The sequence below is a fragment of the Siniperca chuatsi genome, linkage group LG9, assembly GCF_020085105.1.
Source record: "Siniperca chuatsi isolate FFG_IHB_CAS linkage group LG9, ASM2008510v1, whole genome shotgun sequence".
In the NCBI taxonomy this organism is placed as follows: domain Eukaryota; kingdom Metazoa; phylum Chordata; class Actinopteri; order Centrarchiformes; family Sinipercidae; genus Siniperca; species Siniperca chuatsi.
Genome location: NC_058050.1, coordinates 13,877,999 through 13,898,861, shown reverse-complemented (window position 1 = coordinate 13,898,861; position 20,863 = coordinate 13,877,999). Strand labels below are relative to the sequence as shown.

At 38.8% G+C, this 20,863-nt stretch overlaps 2 protein-coding genes across 4 annotated transcripts in view; one reads left to right on the top strand and one right to left on the bottom strand.

Moving 5' to 3' along the window:
• The window catches only part of adam22 (ADAM metallopeptidase domain 22), a 67,059-nt gene that overhangs the window by 36,046 nt on the left and 10,150 nt on the right, over positions 1 to 20,863 (top strand). For 2 of the 3 annotated variants that reach the window (XM_044209375.1, XM_044209376.1), the window contains exons 7-28: positions 5,267 to 5,333; positions 5,504 to 5,580; positions 6,179 to 6,253; positions 7,223 to 7,294; positions 8,552 to 8,718; positions 8,806 to 8,890; positions 9,132 to 9,222; positions 9,334 to 9,385; positions 14,087 to 14,186; positions 14,294 to 14,365; positions 14,733 to 14,825; positions 15,238 to 15,318; positions 15,416 to 15,466; positions 15,578 to 15,641; positions 15,796 to 15,901; positions 15,998 to 16,117; positions 16,509 to 16,677; positions 17,573 to 17,684; positions 18,475 to 18,565; positions 18,851 to 18,904; positions 20,049 to 20,249; positions 20,726 to 20,826. In XM_044209375.1, coding sequence (XP_044065310.1) covers positions 5,267 to 5,333; positions 5,504 to 5,580; positions 6,179 to 6,253; positions 7,223 to 7,294; positions 8,552 to 8,718; positions 8,806 to 8,890; positions 9,132 to 9,222; positions 9,334 to 9,385; positions 14,087 to 14,186; positions 14,294 to 14,365; positions 14,733 to 14,825; positions 15,238 to 15,318; positions 15,416 to 15,466; positions 15,578 to 15,641; positions 15,796 to 15,901; positions 15,998 to 16,117; positions 16,509 to 16,677; positions 17,573 to 17,684; positions 18,475 to 18,565; positions 18,851 to 18,904; positions 20,049 to 20,249; positions 20,726 to 20,826 — 2,101 coding nt within the window. The remainder of the gene's footprint in view (positions 1 to 5,266; positions 5,334 to 5,503; positions 5,581 to 6,178; positions 6,254 to 7,222; positions 7,295 to 8,551; positions 8,719 to 8,805; positions 8,891 to 9,131; positions 9,223 to 9,333; positions 9,386 to 14,086; positions 14,187 to 14,293; positions 14,366 to 14,732; positions 14,826 to 15,237; positions 15,319 to 15,415; positions 15,467 to 15,577; positions 15,642 to 15,795; positions 15,902 to 15,997; positions 16,118 to 16,508; positions 16,678 to 17,572; positions 17,685 to 18,474; positions 18,566 to 18,850; positions 18,905 to 20,048; positions 20,250 to 20,725; positions 20,827 to 20,863) is intronic. The other variant, XM_044209377.1, reaches the window with a different exon arrangement.
• Positions 493 to 4,912, bottom strand: cldn12 (claudin 12). Its single transcript, XM_044209397.1, has 3 exons — positions 4,574 to 4,912; positions 2,746 to 2,998; positions 493 to 2,655 (listed from the first exon to the last, which is right to left on the bottom strand). Exons 2-3 carry the CDS (start codon positions 2,962 to 2,964, stop codon positions 1,825 to 1,827), a joined length of 1,050 nt encoding a protein of 349 aa, XP_044065332.1. The 5' UTR covers positions 2,965 to 2,998; positions 4,574 to 4,912; the 3' UTR covers positions 493 to 1,824.

Here is a 20,863-nt window from a genome sequence, read left to right as displayed (position 1 = left end):
AACATTATACAACCTTTATGAATCTTTTACTGTAAGTCACCCAAAGGCACAGTCCATGATGGCGCAGACTGGCATATGAACAACTTTAAAATCCCTCAATGAATCAAGTCATCATGAAGGGATTACAGAAGGAACTATAACATTTTATGATGATACATTCCTGCGAAACCAGAACCTCACAAACCATCGATTTTCTCAAACAATTTGTTAATTAAACTGTAAATTTGGAGACATAACCAGCTGAAACCATCACTGGAGCAGATATGAGCTGATTCTCTTTCCCAGTTTGTAATTCAGTCCGGCTGAAATGTTTCACCGGCTAGTTTTTTGCCAGGTGGTTGAGGATGGACAATTTACTAACATCAATTCTTTCAGTATAAATGAGATTGATTGTGTGTCTATTTTTGTTGCAATTACGCATATTACATATTTTATAGCAGTAAATTGGTTTTGTTATTGTTACCCCAGCACATAAACAGGAATGCAGACACATTGCGATTTATGTTTTAATAAAAACAAATAGAGATGACAGTGAAGAACATTGACCTCAACATTGTAGAATAACATGATGAACACATCATGTTGACATGTTGATCAGCGGTCATTATGTAAAACATACAAAAGGCAAGATTTAAAGTTAAATTTGGCTTAAATAACAATTATTACCACCACTGACAACCTTATGACATTGGACTTCCAGTTAAATTGGCAGAAGTTTTAATCATCTGATCAATCAGCTGACATGTTGAGTGCAGATGAACAGCACTCTCATTCCTGTTAGTGTTTTTACCATTACAGATCATAATTATGTAATAATAATGCAATTCCACACAGTAATCAAACTCTGCATTTGTAAATTTAACACAGCTAACACATTTCTTAATGCCATCTTTTTTGACATAAACACTTAGGGAAAGTATCAAGTTACAATAAATGATTAAGTAATATGTTAGAAAACACTTGAGGCTAACAAAGTCAGTGAACAAAGGCAATGTAAACTGGCACAGTATTCACATAATTAGTGCATTAGAAATGTTAACAGCTGCTTCTCACAGGGCACTCTGACATTACAACAATATAATACATGATACACAACAGACACAAAAGATACAAACAGGTGAGGCAGTTAGTAGTTGTCCATTCAGAACCACCAAATTTAAAGTTGATGATGGTCAGTGTTATGTTCAGTAGTGATAACAGAAGACCTCCATACTGTGAGCTTTACACAAGCAAAAGTGACAAGTCATTTGAGTATGAATGTAATGTGTCCAACATACACAAATGTAACAGAAAAATATAATTTTGATGACTAGCTGTCACTAGCTTTTTGGCAGCCAGTATAAAGGCTTCTTTAATCTAAAGTCAAGAGTGAAAACTTATATTAAGCCACATACCAAATGCTAGTAACTGTGCTTATAGCTAGTAAGTTGGTCCATTGGCCGCAAATTAGGGCTAGTGTTTAGTGGTCCTACTCTGCTAGTAGTGAAAAAAGCTAGTTGGTTAAGGTGTCCTTCAGTATTTGTGGCTGCAAATAACTTTATTTTTCCTCCTTTCTACAATACTAAATTAAATACAGTATTGTTTGCGCCAATGCTTTAGTGATCTTCGTTTTAAAGAAAATCTCATCCTTCATATAGTACCTCCAGGGTTCTTCTGACTGGGTCTCATCTTCTATAATTAGCAATTTACAGACCTGGACTGACTAAAACTATTACTCTAGGGGCTGTAAATATTAATTTTAATCTATCATACTATTAGTTTTATCAGTGGTGAACTTCATGGACAGAAGCCTTCAACGTTCTGATGTTATCAGCCTCTATTCTCTTACTGTTCTTGTGTCAGCACGGGAATGTCGATTTCTATGGCAGACATCCGTGAACGGGAAGAGTAGCGGTGGCCTGCGTAGCTGGATGCGTAGCCCTGAGAAGGAGCATAGGCCTGAGAAGGAGCGTAGCTCTGCGAGGGTGCGTAACTTTGTGAAGGAGCGTAGCTGTAGGCCTGGGTCCCTCCCACCTCTGAACCATACCCATCTTGAGCAGAAATCTGAGACATATACACCTGTGGTGGTACAGGGGCAACCACACTTTGTGCGTAGCCCTGGGATGGCCCATACGGCTGGGTGTCGATCACTGCAGGAGGATAGGTCTGTGGTGGGAAGGGCTGAGGAGCATAAACCGGGGAAGGAGGGTATCCGTTGGCAGTGAGAGGCTGAGTGGACAGAGAGGTAGGCATGGAGGGCAGGGGCAACCAGAAGGGTGAAGGCAACTTTTTACACATACAGTACCACATGAACATCAGCAGGGAAGCTAGCATTAGTCCTCCAGAGCAGCCTATAGATACATAGACAGCAAAGCCATCAGAGAAAATATTGTCATATCTGACGTTCATTGCCTTGGTGCAGAACAGGAACCACACTGAGGGTGCGATGGCGATAGCTCCACCCAGGAACAAGAACATCCCAGCCACCAGGTGGCAGCCTGCAGTGTTAACCAGGAATCTGATGGTCTTAATGTCTGGTTCAGGCTTGTCTGAGCAGCAGCAGGTCTTACACATTCCTGCCATGCACAACAGCAAGGCTAGAGAACCGAACAGCAGGCCTGTAGGCAGACAGAACTGCAGGAGCCGCAGATCCAGCTGGTCCACTTTAGAGTACCACTGGAAACATGAGACGACATGATTTCTGTTAGGACGACTTACGACATAAAAAAATACAGCAAAAGGAGAGGAAATGTATCAAAGTAATACCTCTGAATCATAGTAGTAACATCCTGAATAGCCATCCTGTTTCACACATTTAGCCCACAGCCCATCATACACGCTGATATTCTTGGCATTACGATTGAAGGTGACGAGTTTAGTTACACGCCACTGTGGGATTAACGCTGCTACAGCAATCCCTCCCACAGACACGAAGGCAATGATGAAGGCAAAAGCGTTGGTGGCGTGGATGTCCCGGCACGACATGGTGGGTGCTGACAGGAGGCCACGAGAAGAATTCCTGTTTTAACAGACGAAGAGAGGAAGTCAGGCAGAAAGAAGTGGCTGGTCAGTGCATGGAAAGCAATGGGGCCATAATGTGACTATAGTAATCATTTTTCTGTACACGGAACTCCTGATCATAGAAAAAAGGCAAGGTTATACAATTTTCTCCAAATGGCCCCAATACTATTGAAGTAAGCTAACTGTGCCACAGACTGACCTAGCTATGGGCCAACCCCCTGTATTTATATTCACCACAGCATAGTTGACCCAATATCTGCTGTCCCCAAGAAACAATGCTCTCATTTCATTAGCAAACAAAGTGGGAACGACTTGAGGGCAAGACTGTCTATACTGCAGTGCATTACATAGACTGTACAGCTAAACAATGAGCAATTGAATTAGATGCTTGAGGTTTCTTTATGTGGCTGTGTGGAAACTTTAACTTCAGAAAAATGTTTATATCATCACGTCTAGATACTTACATTTCGTTGTATTCAGACTTAACACTCGTCAGCAGTCCATTTTGAAGTTGATTTAGGAATTACTGATTGTGTTTAAAGCACTTCATGGGCTGGCCACTAGCTCTTTTTTAATGAATTGCTGGTCCCATACAAACTAGAGTGCAGCCTCAGTTCTTTGGTTCTTCAGGCTGTTTATAATATGTCCTGGTTCAAAACTAAAGGTGAGTAGGCTTTTGCAGTTAGGGCCCTTCAGGTCTGAGTATCTGAGGTTTGCAGAGTCTGCAACATCTTTTAAATCATTATCAAAACGTATGTTTTTTTTCAAAAGCCTTTTATAAATGCTTGCCCCAAATGTTATTGTCCAGTTGGAATATGTCTTATCTGTTTCATTTGTTTATTTCATTTCTCACTCACATTTATTTTATTGTTTAGTATTTTATTCCGTTTTATTTTTTGTATTTTAGTTGCCTGATTTTATTGTAGTCCCGGAATGTTTTCATCTTGATTTACTCATGCAAAGCACCTTGCTACTTGTTTCTTTATTTAATGTTTTCATCATGGTAATACGTGCCTAAAATACATCAGCAGAAGTCAATGATGACTGCATCATCCCAATAAAGCTGTCTGATAATACACCGACTAAGACCATGGCAATATAGTCATACAGACACGCGATGCGATACTATACTCAAATCCAATTTTGTGTTTAACTTTACACCATAACCGAGTAATAACAGGTATTTAGGAAGCTATTATTACGTTCAACTGCTTGCCACATAACGTTAGCCCTGTCTGAGAAGTTTCACCAGCTAGCTAGCTAGCTAACTTACAATAACGTTAGGTTAGCTCGTTTAGCCGGTTGACAACTGTTAAACACCTAAATAACCTAATTAATAGTTGCACATATCAACAATTTTGGTCGCTAAAAATAACTCCAAAGTATGAAAAAATTAACCAGAAGTGTGTGATACTAATGGGCTGCCTAACCAGCGTTTAACGCTAACGCTAGAATAGCTCGTTAGATTAGCTGATTAGCTATCTGATGGCTAAAGAATTAGCATTACAGCAACCTGTTGCGACCCGAATTCCTCAATGTGAGGCTCAAACACATGAAACACAGAGTACAATACCTTATATTTCCAGCAGTTCAATGGTGTTTAGATCGAAGTCGGTGGCATGTCAGCCTGGTACCCCTTTACACACAAGGACCCAAACCAAACCAGAGCCTTTTCACACAGTACAGTACAGTAACTTAGATGGGAGCGTAAACAGGATGTGGTCTCAAAATAGAGGCTGTGTGTCCGCCCTCAGGGTTGTCTAACAGGTGCTTCACGCATGCGTAGGCGATATCCTTGTTCACCAATATCAAATAGTATAATAAATTGCAAAACATATAAGTTGGTCTGCTATTGACATTCAGTTGCAGTTGCAGCAAAGTATTTTGTAAGGTGGAAGAGGTAAACCAATATTCTGTCCAACCCCTCTTTAACGTTCGTTTTCATAGAAACCAAAGGATATTACCGTACTTGTTTCTGTCCACCTATTTGTCTGATGATTCTCTCAGGTGCTCCTTGTTATCTCATTTTCTCTGAGTTTGACAGATGTAATTACAGCTTTAAAGGGGGGATGTGTGTATGAGTGCAATATTAACAAAATTTAGGTCATCAATACAGATCAGACCAAATCTGGATTTATCTTAATTTGGTTGCTGATCAAACTAGCAGCATGGATGTGAACTTGTACACAGCTGCTTGACTTCCATCTGCATATCAGAGACTTGGCTGGGATCTGTGATTGAATTCCTCCTTTTTTGTGTCTTTCAGGGAGATGTCCGCATTCACATGATCTATAAATCTGCAGGGCAAGAGGGATTAAATGATCTCCTCAGTGGTAAGATGATGACTGGAGGCATGAGGAGGAATTTAATGTATTGATTCATATTTATAAAAAGTAGTGAAATAAATGTTCACTTATTCATTCACTTAAACATAAAAGCTGTGTCTGACTGTTTTGGAAACTGAACATGCATATTGATAGCAATGAATGTTTCTGTTACCTAGGTGATCTTCCAGAGCCGCCTTTTCCCAGCCCTCCCTTTCCCGGCTCAAAAGTTGTTCACAGGAGAAAAAAGAGACAGGTATGTTTTTTGGAAAATCATAATCATTAGCAAAGGGATGCTGATGGACTCATGTTGACTTCACTGGATGATGTGCATGAGTATGTTTGTGTGAGTGCAAGATAGAGAGATAATTATGCTCTGGATGCTGTTTGTCCAAACTTGATTATGCTGTTTCCTGCCTGTATGGTTTATATTAATTCACAAAGCTGAAGAGAGAGCACTGTTTCCTCGCTCTCTTCTGACACAGCTCTCCACCCCTCTCTCTTCTTCTTTGTCTTTATCATGAAATATTCACCTTGCTTCCAGCCTCGTCTTTTCTCAGACACAGTCAGATGTCTGCAGCTTTCTGTCTCTCAGCCCTCAGAGCTGCTTCTCATCTTTATTTGGAATTTGGAAAACAGAAAATTCTGGTTTAGTTCATCCACATTGATTTGTCGTTTCTTTTCTTGGTGACGCATGAGACATGAGTTGATCTTTGTATTTACTGTGTGTGCTGTTCTGAAATTGATGTTGTTGATGTTGAAAAGTCCCAGTCGAGGAAAACTGAAAAAAAAGGGTGTCTGTCTGTCTGTCTGTTTTTATGGTAAAACTGGCAAACTGTGTTGTTTCTTCTCAGGCTCCACATGTGTCACGAAGTGTAGAGGATGAGACCAAATACATTGAGTTGATGGTGATCAATGACCATCTAATGGTAAGCTTTTAACTACAAAGATATGGTATGGATGTACAATCATGATAGACTGTATACTGTAAAATTGTAACTCTCTAATATATTTATTACTCTGAAGCCTTCTGCTGAAAAAAAATCACTATTAAATCACTATTAAACTATCAGTGTTGACAAAGATGTATGGCTACAGTTGTGCATTTGCATGTTTCCTTTTTGAATTTGTGGAACTGTACATTATGATTTGTCGTGTGGCCATTCTGGTTGTTGTTGCTGTCTAGCGTCTTGTAAGCCCACATGGGCTGGGCGCCATTTGGCACAGGACACTACACATATCTACATTTAAAGTTTAAGGCTGGAATTATTCAATGCTTTTCAGATCTCATGAAAAGACCTAAAGAAAAATATAACAATGTGTTTGTCCATCTGACCTGGCACTCAGCCACAAGCCCATTCACTCCTTCTGAAGATGTAAATCTTTAAAAACAGGTCACAAATATATAGTTTTATTTTTTAAAAAGGCTAAACAATTTCCTACGACACAGAGCTAGCTATATCATACTTGATAGTAAGATCAACATATTTTTGTTTTTGGTCTTTTCATGGGATATGTTGACAGTAAAACAAATATAGAATATCACCAGACTTATCGTTTAAATTGCTCAGAGCTTAGTACAGGATGCTGGGGTTGGGGGGGCAGAGTAAACACTATAAATGAAGTAAGTGTTTGCACTCTTGAGGCACTCAAAATACGACCTTCATTGTGCATAAAACAGACAGTTTTGATCCAAATGGGCCTGACTTAAATCCACTGGGACTGAAATTGTTTTATACACAATAAAGGTGATATTTGGAGCGCATCGAATGTGCAGACGCTGGCTCCTTTTATACATTTAAATGGCTTAAAATGAATTTGTTCCAGATTGTGAATCCCACTTTTATTTGTTTCCTCTCCATCCCTCTGTGTCTCTCTCTCTGTGTCGCTCTCTTCAGTATAAGAAGCATCGGCTTTCCGTTGGGCACACGAATAACTATGCTAAGTCAGTGGTCAATATGGCTGACATGGTAAGAATTGTATTGATCCTCTTCTTGGAAAGCTTGCCACAAGCACTACCAGGTATTAGAGCTGAGCGCACATTGCACTGATTTCTCATTTAACCAACCTCACTCTCTACATTTAAAACCTCTCCTGGCCCATAATATGCTGCGAGCAGCCATTAACCAGCCGGTCATGAGCTTTCAGGTTTCAGAGGACTGAAACAACAGCGGTATCCCAACAGTACTGAGGCAGATATCTCAATGTTTCATTATTTGTAGCCACGTCTGTGTGCTGTGCTACTGAAATCTGACCTGCTACAGGGTCATGTCTGTAAGCTGATAGGCTGGTGAAGCTGGAGAAAGGTCACGCTTTTTGTCGTGCCCTTGTAGAGGATCATATGAAGCAGACTCTATTTGGGAAGTACACATTGATTTCCATGTACGAGCATAGTTGCCTTTTTCCCCCAGTGTATGCCGTGCTGCCACGGCATTGAGGCCACATTCACAGTGGCCTCAGTTACGATAAATATTACAGCAATTGCTTACAAGTTACAGTACATATAAATATAATTTAATTAATATAATTAATTTTCATCCAGACGGTTAGAAGAGTCTTTAAGGATTCTGGAAATACCTTCAGAATGGTACTAAGTGTTGTTAAGTGACCTTCTAGGTTTTTCAAAGATCACAGGTTATTTCTTTTTCTGAAAATCAAATGCTTAGCTCTGTGACTCGATTGTATCGAGGCACAAACTAGTGCTAGGACGGCTCTTAATGTGCACAAACCGAGGTGGAGCGGATAGAGTGAGGTTGTAGGGGCAGGATTGGGACTGAACTATGCACATATCACTGACCACTTCCTCTCTGTCAGCTTTGTTTTGAGACTATTGGCATTCAGCTTAAACAAAGAGGCTTTGCACTTATCCTCTACTCCGGTGTTTGTCTGGCCCGGTACCCCGATAGATTTCCATCTTATGAAAGCAAACATTATTATTTGCCATCCAGTTTGCTCCCTCTATGTCCTTCAGACTGTTACCCTTGTTGACTCCGTCTAGCCACCTGTCATGTGCTGCTGTCTGGTGGCAGGATGATATTGATCACACCGACTGTTATAACAAACAGCTGGAGATCTTGATGAATATGAGGCATGCCAGTCAGTTTTAATATTGATCAGCACAGTGGTATTTTTTACCACTTTCAGTCACACAAGGACTTTGAACTTGAAGCTTTATGACTTTCAAAAGATAACTTTAACTGATGTTAGATTTACTTTTAATTCCCCAGATTTTCAAGGAACAGCTTAATACTCGGATTGTGCTAGTTGCCATGGAAACGTGGTCTGCTGACAACAAGTTCAACATCGACGATGACCCCATGGTGACACTGAGGGAGTTCATGAAGTATCGAAAAGACTTCATCAAGGAGAAATGCGATTCTGTTCACCTCTTCTCGTAAGTCTGAATATTTAAAAGGATTTTCTTGTGTTCTTGGCGCTCCAGAACCTTTTTATTAAACACATAACTTTCTTTTCTTATCAGAGGGAATCGTTTTCACAGCAGCTGGGGAGGAGCTTCCTATATGGGAGGAGTTTGCTCCCTGACTAAAGGAGGGGGAGTCAATGAGGTGAGTCTTGAATCACAAATTTATGATTACAGGTTTCCAAAAAACAGTTTTCTCTTATTAAATGAGGCATATGTAGATGTCAATTCTGTGCATCTGTTTCTGTTATTCCACTTAATGAATTAATCCAATGATTTTTTTCACTTTGAAGGGGATTCCTTTGTAACACCATTTCTTTTCTCCAAATTGATATTTTGTATATTTTCTGTCTCCTGCTGTCTCTGTCTGTCTGTCTCTTCATCAGTACGGGAAAACAGATGAGATGGCCATAACCCTCGCTCAGTCTCTTGGACAGAACATTGGCATCTTCTCTGACAAGAAGAGGATCCTTAATGGTACACATTTAAACCTTAATTATTCCTTTATTTCTTACTTTTCGAGCACACAATTATTTTTTAAGCCTACTTTCATGCGATGGGAACATGACGATGTGTTTTTTCCCCCAGGCGAGTGCAAGTGTGATGATCGTTGGTCGGGCTGCATCATGGATGATGTTGGGTAAGTTACTTTTACAGTACATTTCCTCATGAAGTCATAAACTTAAAGCCACAACAGAGACAGACAACTGTTTCCCCAACAAATTTTGACAAAAATCCGAAATGGATCCCAGCATTGTCCATTTGAATAAATTTGTGTTTTATTGACAACAAACAAATACATTTTAATCACAACATCAGAGTTGGATAATGCTGTACTGTGCTGTGGCTTTAATGCTAACATCACACTTAACTGAAAAAATTATTGCACATTTATTTGATCTTTTAAATGGATGGGTATCTCCAAAGAGTTAATTGAAATCTGACATAAAGGTAGTTAAAAGTTTACGGTTTTTGTTTATAATTTGAACTAGAATATATTTTCCTATGTATCTCGAGGCAGTTAAAAGTTAACTATATTTTATAATCTTTATAAATGGAGTAACCTAAATGTTTGCTTACAGCAGGTTTAATTTATTTGTAAGGGACCATATACAATATTAAACATAATTGTTACCATTTGATGTATTGTACCAGAGTTAGCTTAAAGCTAAAGCTAATTTCTTTGCAGGTCACAATTAAAACATACGCACAGTGACAGAACAGACCCAAACAAACACGACACATAATACAACGTTACACACAGTAATACATCACACATACACTAGGGCTGCAACTAACGATTATTTTCATTATCGATTAATCTGTCGATCATTTTCTTGATTAATCGATTAGTTGTTTGGTACATAAAATGTCAAAAAGTGGTTTCTCAAAGCCCAAGGTGACGTCCTCAAATGTCTTGTTTTGTCTACAACCCAAAGAATTTCAGTTTACTGTCATAAAGGACTAAAGAAACCAGAAAATATTCACATTTGAGAAGATGAAATCAGAGAATTTGGACATTTTTTCTTAAAAAATGACTCAAAATGATTTATCAATTACCAAAATAGTTGGCGATTAATTCAATAGTTGACAACTAATCGATTACTCGACTAATTGTTGCAACTCTAACACACACACGCCACGTGTATGTTAGACAAGTTATGTGGGTCTCTAAAATTTTATCAAAATATTCATCTATTTATCAATGTAAATATGCTGATATCAATATTTTCATCCACCGGAGTGTTAGTGTAGTTTGATAACTCACCACTAAGTGTCAGTCGATGTTTATTTCCATATGGCTTGTTTATATAACTTCATTGGGGTTCTTTCAGCAGTAATGTGTTATATAATCTGTTGCTTGCTAAGATTAGAAAAGAGGTGATAAATCAGTCTGTGTATGTTTTGTGTTTTCAGTTTCATGCACAAATCATGACAGTTTTTGTCTTAAAATGCTTTTGTGTACATGTGCAGTGTATGTACTGTGCAAGCTTGGCATTCTGCCACTGTGAGCACACGGATGTGACTGTGTGTTGTGTTTGCGATGTGTATGTGTGTGTGTGTATACCCCTCTTCTTAAATACTTCTCGCGTTCCCCCTCTATCCCGAATGGGACAGCAGGTGAGCAGAAGCTTGGCTAGAACGTTGCCTGTGCTGTTTTGAACCAACTGGCTGCCTCGGAGGGGTTGTCAGTCATCACAACCTTTCCCATTTCATCCAACAGCACTACAGCCGCTGTGGCCCCCAGCTTCACTTTTTATTCAAATGATATGAACAAATACAGTTTGATGTCCCTTTATTATACACTGGCTGTATTTTTCATAATCATTTTATACAATTTCACATGTACGTTACATGTATTCTTCAATTTTTGGCCGATATCACCGGTTTATCAACCAAGAAAATGTCATTAATTTAATTCTAATTATTGATAGGCCACTTCTCCCTCCTGCCCTGTGAAAGTCAGGACTTTTCATCAGTTCTTTTTGTCCATGTCTACCCGATTGATACAGTCTGCAATGTCATTCTCATCTTAGGCCAATATTTGTCTACCTCATTTCGCTGTAACAACAGTACACTTCCCCTCTAACACACCCTGTCCAGATTCTGCTCTATTGGGTTTCCATAATAAACCTGCTTTAATGTCATGTACTCACATGACAGAGGACAGGTGCCTTTGCGCTCTTATGAGCCTCTCACCTGTGAATGGACCTGGCCCTGATCTGTATTCTCTAAAATAAGGTCAATGGTATTTCAGACGCTTGTATTCAATGAGCAAACCTCAGTCATGTCCATTGACGGACATTTCTTTTTTATCCCTCAGCACCTGCATGTCTGATCAACCTAACCTGACTAATACTACTAACTATTTTCACATTTTCACAGGGTTCAGCTAATGTGTGTGTGTGTGAGTCAATTTGTCTCTTCATATATATGTGCTTATTCCTCTGCGTTGTGTGTGGCAATTTATTATGGGCATCATCAATCTAAACCTAGTATGGATATGGCAGATGGAACAGTCCATAGAGAAAAAAAATGCACAATTCATTGTTTGAACATGCATTACAGTCGAGTTAGGATTTAGAATTGTTTTATATATATTTTGCAGTTTTCTTTTTTTTTTTTTACTGATATTTCCTTTTGTTTTCTTTTCATGAAAGAATGGATTTTTGCTATGAACAAACCAGGACAAAATATGAATTATAATATTATAAATTAAATATTGTATGATTTAATTAATTCAAATTGTCTGAAATATACATACAACATACAAGGACATACAGACAAAGACAAAGACATTAGTCACCCTTCGCAATTTAGCAGTAATGCAGAGAGTAATGCAGAAAAGTGAATGATTGTGGTTTCAGACACTGCCATGCCTCCTCTCCACCACTAGGTGGTGATAGGCTGACTGTGAATGCATGAATGATTGAATGAAGAAAGAAATGACTGAAGATGTTACTGAACCTTTTTCTGGATACATGAGGTGCTTCACATACTCTATTAAATAAATCTACACACTACAGGCAAATAATACAGTAGCATTTGTGTTTCAATCATTTGGAATACATATTTTGATCCCAGTGGTGAATATAACTAAGTACATTTACTCAAGTACTATACTTTAGGTACGAGTACTTTAATTGAGTATTTTCATTTTATGGCCTTTATGCTGCTAAATACTTCTTCTCCACTACATTGTCAAATATTGTACTTTTTACTCCGCTACATTTATTTGACAGCTTTAGATGCTAGTTACTTGACAGATTTTGATTATTAATACAAAATATATAATTCAACTAATAACCATTACCAGCTGCAACATGAAAGTGATGAACACATTAATTCATCAATAATTTGAATTGAATTATTCTGAAATGGGCCATTCTGCATAATGAGTACTTTTACCTTTGGTACTTTAAATATATTTGTTAATACTTTTGTACATTTACTTAAGTAAGATTTTGAATGCAGGACTTTTACTTGTAACAGAGTGTTTTTACACTGTAGATTTGCTACTTTTAATCAAGTAAAATATCTGAATATCTGGTTTTATGTGATGTGAAATGAAAAGTCTTTCGTGGCTGAATAATAATATTAATCCACATGTTAACGACACTTCTTAACCACAACGTACTTCTTCTGGTGACCAGTGAATCATTCAAGCACGTTTCATCTTTGATTCACCCCTTATTTCTGTTTAAAAGGGGATAAACACTACAAGATTTTGACAAGATTAAGCACTGGCATAGATTTAGAAATCAAAGATGCAAATCCTACGTGATACTCGGAACAACTTTAAACCTGATAAGTTTAGGAAATCTACCTGAAATATTGTAGTGTACTTCATCCGTCATCCAAGCGTCATTACCGGCTCCTTATACAATCATTATCACAGTAGGTGGCTTCATTTAGTCATGTTTCATATCAAATAACGACGACCTCTCACAGCCCCTGGCTCTCTCCGGCTCTCACAGAGTCTGTCTGTTATTGCATTATCTCCTGTGCCAGTCCTGAGGAGCCACACTACCAGAGGCACTCTAGTTAAACATGTGTCAGCAGCATAATAAGTCTGATAGCAGCAGAAGATAATAACATTTAAGTGCTGCTCAGGTTTGGGTCGATGTCATTAAGAGTATCAGAATGAACACAGGACATTTGATTGTAATAGATTTATACTTCAGATCCTTCAGACGTTGATTGGGCTCCTGGTGAATGTATCATCAAGATGTGTTTTATATTTTTACTGGAAGCGAATAGAAGCAGTCACGTGGAGCATTTAAGAGTTGACGATGCCATCATCAATGTAGAGCTTGATTTTGGTTCTGAGTATCTTCTGAAAATGTGTTAATCATTGATGTCATCACTTTGGTAACACAGTATCACATGATAATGCAATAACTGTTCAAAAGTGAATCATCCACACTATTCAAGTTCATTTCCAGGACAAATTCATAAATGCATCTTAGAATCCATTTCCATATGATCCTCACAATTTTAGCTTTACTGTATATCTACCTCCACCAATAGTAAGGATCTCATCTGAACTGTGAGTATGGTAAACCTGTGACAGAACCATAAATATTCATGGTATGTAAGAAACACAAACTTTAATATATATGACAAACCTGCTGTGTCTGTAGCACTGAAATTAGGTTAATTGAGGTATAAAAAGTCAATTTGTGTGGGTAAAAATGTTTAAAACTATATTTTGTCCAGTTCACCAGTTTTTAAGACTTTTGTCCTGTGTTAATGTGTTTTTGATTGTGTTTTTATCTGAGGATGCTGTCTGTACTGTATCCACGGTAACGGCATAATATGCTGCGGTTGTGTTGAACAGTTTCTACCTGCCCAAGAGGTTCTCCGACTGCAATGTGGAGGAGTACCATAACTTTCTAAACAGTGGTGGAGGAGCCTGTCTATTCAACAAACCTCTGAAGGTACATCACACACACACACACATATATACATACTCACATATATACATTTATATACACATGTGTCTCCTTAGTAGTTTGAATGTTAATTCTGCCCCTGCTCCCCTCAGCTGTTGGACCCTCCGGTGTGTGGAAATGGCTTCGTGGAGCCAGGAGAGGAGTGTGACTGTGGCAGCCCAGTGGTAAGTTACAGTACTGTAGATGAGACTGGATGGATGCTAATGTGGATGTAATGTACTATCCTAAAGGTTTAACTTGATAATCATCCAAGGTCAAAGTGATGGGCTAATTACCTGACAACAAAACTGCCTGCTGTCAGACTTGGTCTAATAAGAGGTTATTTAAAGTAATGAAGTGGTTTCATTGGAGAAATTAAGGCACTGCATACACAGTGATAACAGTTATTGCACGATCATAGAATTTGTCCAGAGAGACCTCTGTTTAAATGGATTATACTGTCTGATGAGATAACGTGTTACATAAAAGACAGAAACAACTTACATCAAATCAAAAGAAGACAACTGAGAGCAGTTTCTGTTTGTCTTTTAGGAGTGTGCCAGAGAGGGGGAGGCCTGCTGTAACAAGTGCACCCTGACCCAAGGCTCCAAGTGTAGCGACGGACTCTGCTGTAACAACTGCCAGGTACAGAACAGGCCACAGCTACACCTTTCATCCTCTGTTGGGGTGTTGTGTTAGGTACTAACTACTCATGGCACCAAGCTGAAGGAGCTCAAGTGGCCATTTCCACTTGGATTTACAAGATTCAGCCACTTTATCCCTGAACATACTAAACTAAAAATGTCCTCTTCCATCTTTCCTTTCATCTGACTACGAAATGACAGCTTTTTAACACTCTCAAATATCTCAAAGTTAATGAATAAATGAATGTTGTTGAGTTGTGGATGGGTACACAGACTTGTCATAATCGGACTAATGGTAGTTTTGGATGAGAGAGAGGGCCCCTGGGGTCACCAACTGTGCAGAAGGTTGATTCCTCTGACACACTACCCTAAACACTCAGAGTCTGTTTGATCTGTATCATGTGCTGCTACAGATGGAGTTCATGGGAGTCGTGTGCAGAGATGCAGTCAATGACTGTGACATCCCAGAAAACTGCACAGGCAACTCCAGCCAGGTGAGCAAGAGCTTCCCTCACACACTGGAGCAATAAACTTAATATTGGCTCATGCAGTACATCACAGTGTATCTGAGGTTTTCTTTGTTTTTCGCAGTGTCCACCAAATGTGCACAAAATGGATGGCTACACGTGTGAAAAGGATCAGGTGAGACGTTTGACAGATGGTTATTGGGTCTTACTGCATTTTACATTTAAGCAAGAAAAGCCTTTACTTCTGCATAGGTGACGTTTGTTGACACTGTATTTCTCTCTACAGGGTCGCTGCTTCAATGGAAGGTGCAAAACCAAAGACAGACAGTGCAAGTACATTTGGGGAGAGAGTAAGTGTAATATTCCTATGTGCAAATCAAGTTTGTACTGACAAATCTGAAATCTCTATACTAACACATCTTCCAGGGTTAAACACCTTTGGTAGAGATAAACTCTTTAACTGTAGATCTTAAAGTTCATTGTGTTTCATCGTGTCTCCCTCAGAGGCAACAGCGGCCGACAAGTTCTGTTACGAGAAGTTAAACATTGAAGGGACAGAGAAAGGCAACTGTGGGAAGGACAAGGACACCTGGATCCAGTGTAACAAACAGTGAGCCAGTCTTTTCTGTGACTGAACCCTTTGCAGTTCTGCTGTCATTTTATTTCACTTTCTGTGATCGTCGGTTTTATCATCTTTGTATTTCAGGGATGTTCATTGTGGGTACTTGCTGTGCTCCAACATCTCACCTGCCCCGCGACTGGGAGAGCTGCAGGGAGGGCTGAGCTCTTTCTCAGTAGCCCGGCACAGTGCGTCTCTTGACTGCAGGTACACATTATTGAGGAAAAACACTTCCTGAAATACTCAAAGCCCTAAAATAACCTAAAAAAGATTGTTGGTGATGTATCTTTCATCCCTGGACTAGTTTTGTTCTCTGGTTCTGTGTTTCCAGCAGTTACACATACTGTGCACAGCTGAGCAACATTTACTGATCAACTATAATTCATTTTGAAAGAATGCATTTTTTCTGCACAGAGGTCCATTTACCTAGGAAAAAATATATACATGACAAATATCAGACATACATAAGCTCGTATGTATTGCACTGTATTAACAGACAATGGCCTCATGTCTTTTATTCCAACATTTATGTGAGTTCAACTCATGTCGTTTTCATGTTAAGTGCTGTTTGAGTGACTCAGGCATATTTGTTGTTCAGTGGTGCTCATGTGCTGATCGATGGAGACACTGACCTGGGATACGTTGAGGATGGGACGGCCTGTGGGACAGACCGCATCTGTTTCAATCACAAATGTCTCCCCATTCAACAGTTCAACTTCAGCACCTGCCCCGGGACCACCGACAAGACTGTCTGCTCTGGACACGGGGTACACATACATGCAGTGAACACACACACATCAATATATACATGTACAACCGTTTTAGCTATACTGCTGAAACTGTTATCACGGTTAAAACAGGGTTATATTCGCTCTCTGATGTATTGGCCTGGTATTACCATAAAATCAGATGTCATTGCTCTCATGTCCATCCTCACCTCTTTATAGTGACTATTCTGTCACACAAAATGTTTTAGGTTGGCCAATTGAATGATTGTGAACAAAAGGCAAATTATCTTAATTAACTTCAAATATAATTGAGGAAAACCCGGAAATCCTTTCAATAATTCAATAATCTTGTCAATTAAGCCTTGACAAGGTTTTTTTAATAACTTGACCCCAGAGTGTTGTTGTGTGAATATAAGTCGGGTAGTCTTTTGTACTTTATTATCCAGAGTATGAAGAAGCTCCAGATGTTTTATAAGGTTCTTTAATTTAGCTTTATGACATATAAAACAGTCCCACAAGAGGTCCTTACCATAAGGTTGAGAAACAATTATTTGTTCAGTTAAGGACATAATGTAAGGTCTAATTCGCTTGACTGAGCTTGCTAACAATAGTGTTACTCTTTAAATACATAGGCTACATAGTTTAAACATTAGCATTACTCCCTAAAACCTCAAACTAGGTCTCTTGAATAATAATTTTGAGCAAAAGCACATTCTTGACAGGAATTGTGGGACTTTTTATTTTACATTTGCAAAATAATTTGAATTTTTAGTAACAAGTGAATTGCTCTGATAATGTGTTTTTATTTCTGATTTTTTTTGAGAATCAACATTACATTTTTTCTATTAAAAGCTTTAGTTAAAAAAATATCCTCACAGTTGTGGAACAGTGCCAAAATAATTTGTTTTTTAACTATTTTGTTTTTTTGCTGTAGGTGTGCAGTAGTGAACTGAAGTGTGTGTGTTACCTGGGCTGGGCAGGAGAGGACTGTAACTCCACGTCTCCTCTCAGTTATCTTGTGGTGGGACCCACTGCCTCAGTTTCAGGTAGAGATGATAACGCTCTCACTATTTGTTGCCTCTGTCCATACCTCTTTTCAACTCACATTTTCTAGACCTTCTTCTCCACTCATTCTCCTCTGCTTTCCATCCCCGTACATCTCAACTCTTTCCACCCCACTTCATCTCTTTCAGTTCTTTTTAAAAAAAATCCCTCTCCTTCACTAATCCCATTCACAAATGTTATATTGAATATTCAAAGCTTTTTATTTGCTTTTTTGTTGATTGTTCGTTGCATTTTGTTTTTTATTTTAGGTCCATGTCTGCTCATTAAAACCAGCTGCATTTGTATTCACTGAACCATGCATGTCATTCTTTTTGTTTGTCATTATTTTCACACTCATTCTTTGTCGACAGGCTGATGTCTTTGACGGAGTGACTTGAGGTCAGATTTGAGTTCCTTTTCATTGTATTTGTCCTGTCTTTGATGTAATTTCCTGGTCCTCTTCCTCTTTTACCCCAACTTCAGCTCACCTTAGTCAGTTCATTCTGACTACTATAGAGTTAAAAAATAAGCAGTTTTTAATGTTATCCTGAATGGGAACCTACTGCACATGTAAGTTCCTCTCAGAGTAGTGCTGAAGGGTGACAGCAGTTTGGTTGTTCTCCCCTGTTCTCCTTTTACACTTTTCCTGCTAAATGTACTGTGCTTTTGTGTTCTGCTGCAGTGTTTTGTGGTTTGTGTATCCCCTTGTGTCCACATGATTCAGGAAACAAGAGACACACATTCAATTAACACACATTCTGCTCCCTACTCTCCTCTCTTCCTCTGTCTCAGGTATCACCAGTACCAACATCATCATCGGGGCCATCGTAGGCTCCATACTCTTCCTCGCCCTCATACTGGCTGTTACAGCCTTGTGTTACAAGTGAGTGTCCCTGTAGCCCGCATGTGTGATATTTTGTATCAGAGGGTTTGTGACTCGTGAGAGGATTAACAGGATAGGAAAGAAAAAAGCAAATTTCTGCTACACACAATTGTTTATTTTTTCAGACTTTCCTCTTGTCTTTTTTTCTTGTAATAAACATTTGCAACAATGACAAAGTGGCGCAAGAAGTCAACAAGGCTGGGAATCACTGCTTTATATTTTGCAATACATTTGACAAGAGCTATATTATTGTTGGACTGAGGATCCTTGCACTTCTCTTCACAGGAGCTACAAGCAGAGATGCTACGCTGAGTCTGAGGTTCACCGAAGATTCTGCCGGTTTGCTCACTTTAACTCAATGTGTTGCATTTAAGTTGATTTTACATGACAGAGCTATGGTGTGATTGAGCATGTTTTGAGAGTTAGTGTTCTCTCAATATTGCTTTTTTTTTTAAATGTATTTGTTTTTTTACTACAGTAGTTTTTATTTTTGCATAAAACCAATTTTGTGGTTAATAATCACAAGTATTTGATTGCAACAGACGTCTTTCTCTTAAATTATAAATCAGCTGTGTGAATAAAATATCCCCATTGCAAAAAGGCCAGTGGTGGTAGAAGTACTCAAATCCTTTACTCAAGTAAAAGTATCAATACCACAATGTTAATTTACTCTATTACAATTTTACTTAAGTAAAAGTAGATAAGTATTATCATCACAATTTACTTAAAGTATCAAAACTGAAAGTATGCAGTATGTAAAATGACCCTATTCAGAGTGTTATACTATTATATATATTACATTATTGGGTTATTATTACAGACGTGTAAGCAGCATTTTACTGTTGTAGTTGTTTGAGAGTGGAGCTAATTTAAACCATTTCATATACTGTGGGGCAGTTTAGTCTATAACAAATCATCATATTTTAGAGGCTGATCTTACTGTATGTTTTGTATACAAATTCTTAAACTGAAAAGTAACCAGTAACTAAAGCTGTCAGATAAATGTAGTGGAGTAAAAGGTTTCCCTCTGAAATGTAGTGGAGTAGAAGAATAAAGTTGCATCAAGTACCTAAAATTTGTACTTAATTACAGTACTTGAGTAAATGTTACTTTGCACCAGTGAGAAAGACATTATACTGTTGGCACAGCTGTTCAACTGTAGCGTGAGAAACACCTCACAAAAAAGAGAGAAATGCATGTTTTTTTTTTCACTAATAGGAGGTTCAACAGATTTAAATGCAATACAGCCACAAGATATGTTGCATGTTGAGTACTCACAGCTCAGGGCAACAACTGATCTGTTTTTGGTGATTTGTAAAAAGTCTTCCTTGAAGAGCAATCAAGTACAAGTAGACATACACAGGTTGAAGGGGTTTCAACAAATTAAGTAACAAACAGCACATTCTCCAAGTAAAAACAAAAATAATAATTTTTCTGTAATTACTGTTACTTCCTATCTAAAAGCACTCTTCTGTATTTCCAGGCAAATGCCCCCAGGTGACTATGTAACAAAGCCTGGGGATGCAGATTCATTTTACAGTGACATGCCTCCGGGTGTCAGCACAAACTCCGGCTGCAGCTCCAAGAAGAGGTCAGCCTGCCTGTCGCACCTGCAGATTTGCACCCTGTCCTTCACTCCCTCCATCCCATCCATTTCTCAGAACATCTCACTGTTTGGCTTCAGGTGTGCCATCTCATCATCACTCGTTCATTCGCTGGAAAAATGTGTGTGTGTGTGTGTGTGTGTGTGTGTGTTGCGTTTTCTAAATCACTGGCGTGTTCTTGTGTATTCATACCATGCTTTGTTATTATCATGGCTTTCATTATGCGTCTCTTTCTGTGAACATTTTGGACTTGAACCAAAATGTTAAAAAAAATGGACATTTTAGCCAATGGAGAATTGAGCAGAAAATACCTCACTACTACATTTCTCATATCATGTCACATTCAGCTGTCATGATATTGTTTTACAGCTCATAACGATGCCATCTGCTGCGATGGTTTATGTCAGCCTCTCCCTTGTCTCCACTAATGCAACAGGAGCAGAATAGCGTTTTCGTGATTTGTAGCAGCTTGGAAGGACGATGCTGTGCTTATAATGTTCTGTCCATGCCGTCTGTGTGTGCGCGCTTGTGTGTGTGTGTGTGTGTGTGTATGTAGATCTAACGGCCTATCACACTCATGGAGTGAGAGAATCCCAGATGCCAAACACATCTCTGACATCTGTGAAAATGGGCGACCGAGGAGCAACTCATGGCAAGGTAACATACAATTCCCCACTCACACACAGTTGTGCTT

What these genes read in the sequence shown, in the direction of transcription:
- cldn12 (XM_044209397.1), bottom strand. Translation starts at nt 2,964, where the DNA reads ATGTCGTGCCGGGACATCCACGCCACCAACGCTTTTGCCTTCATCATT. An exon ending in GTTACTACTATGATTCAGAG is followed by an intron (nt 2,656 to 2,745) that starts GTATTACTTTGA and finishes TCATGTTTCCAG; the next exon opens with TGGTACTCTAAAGTGGACCA.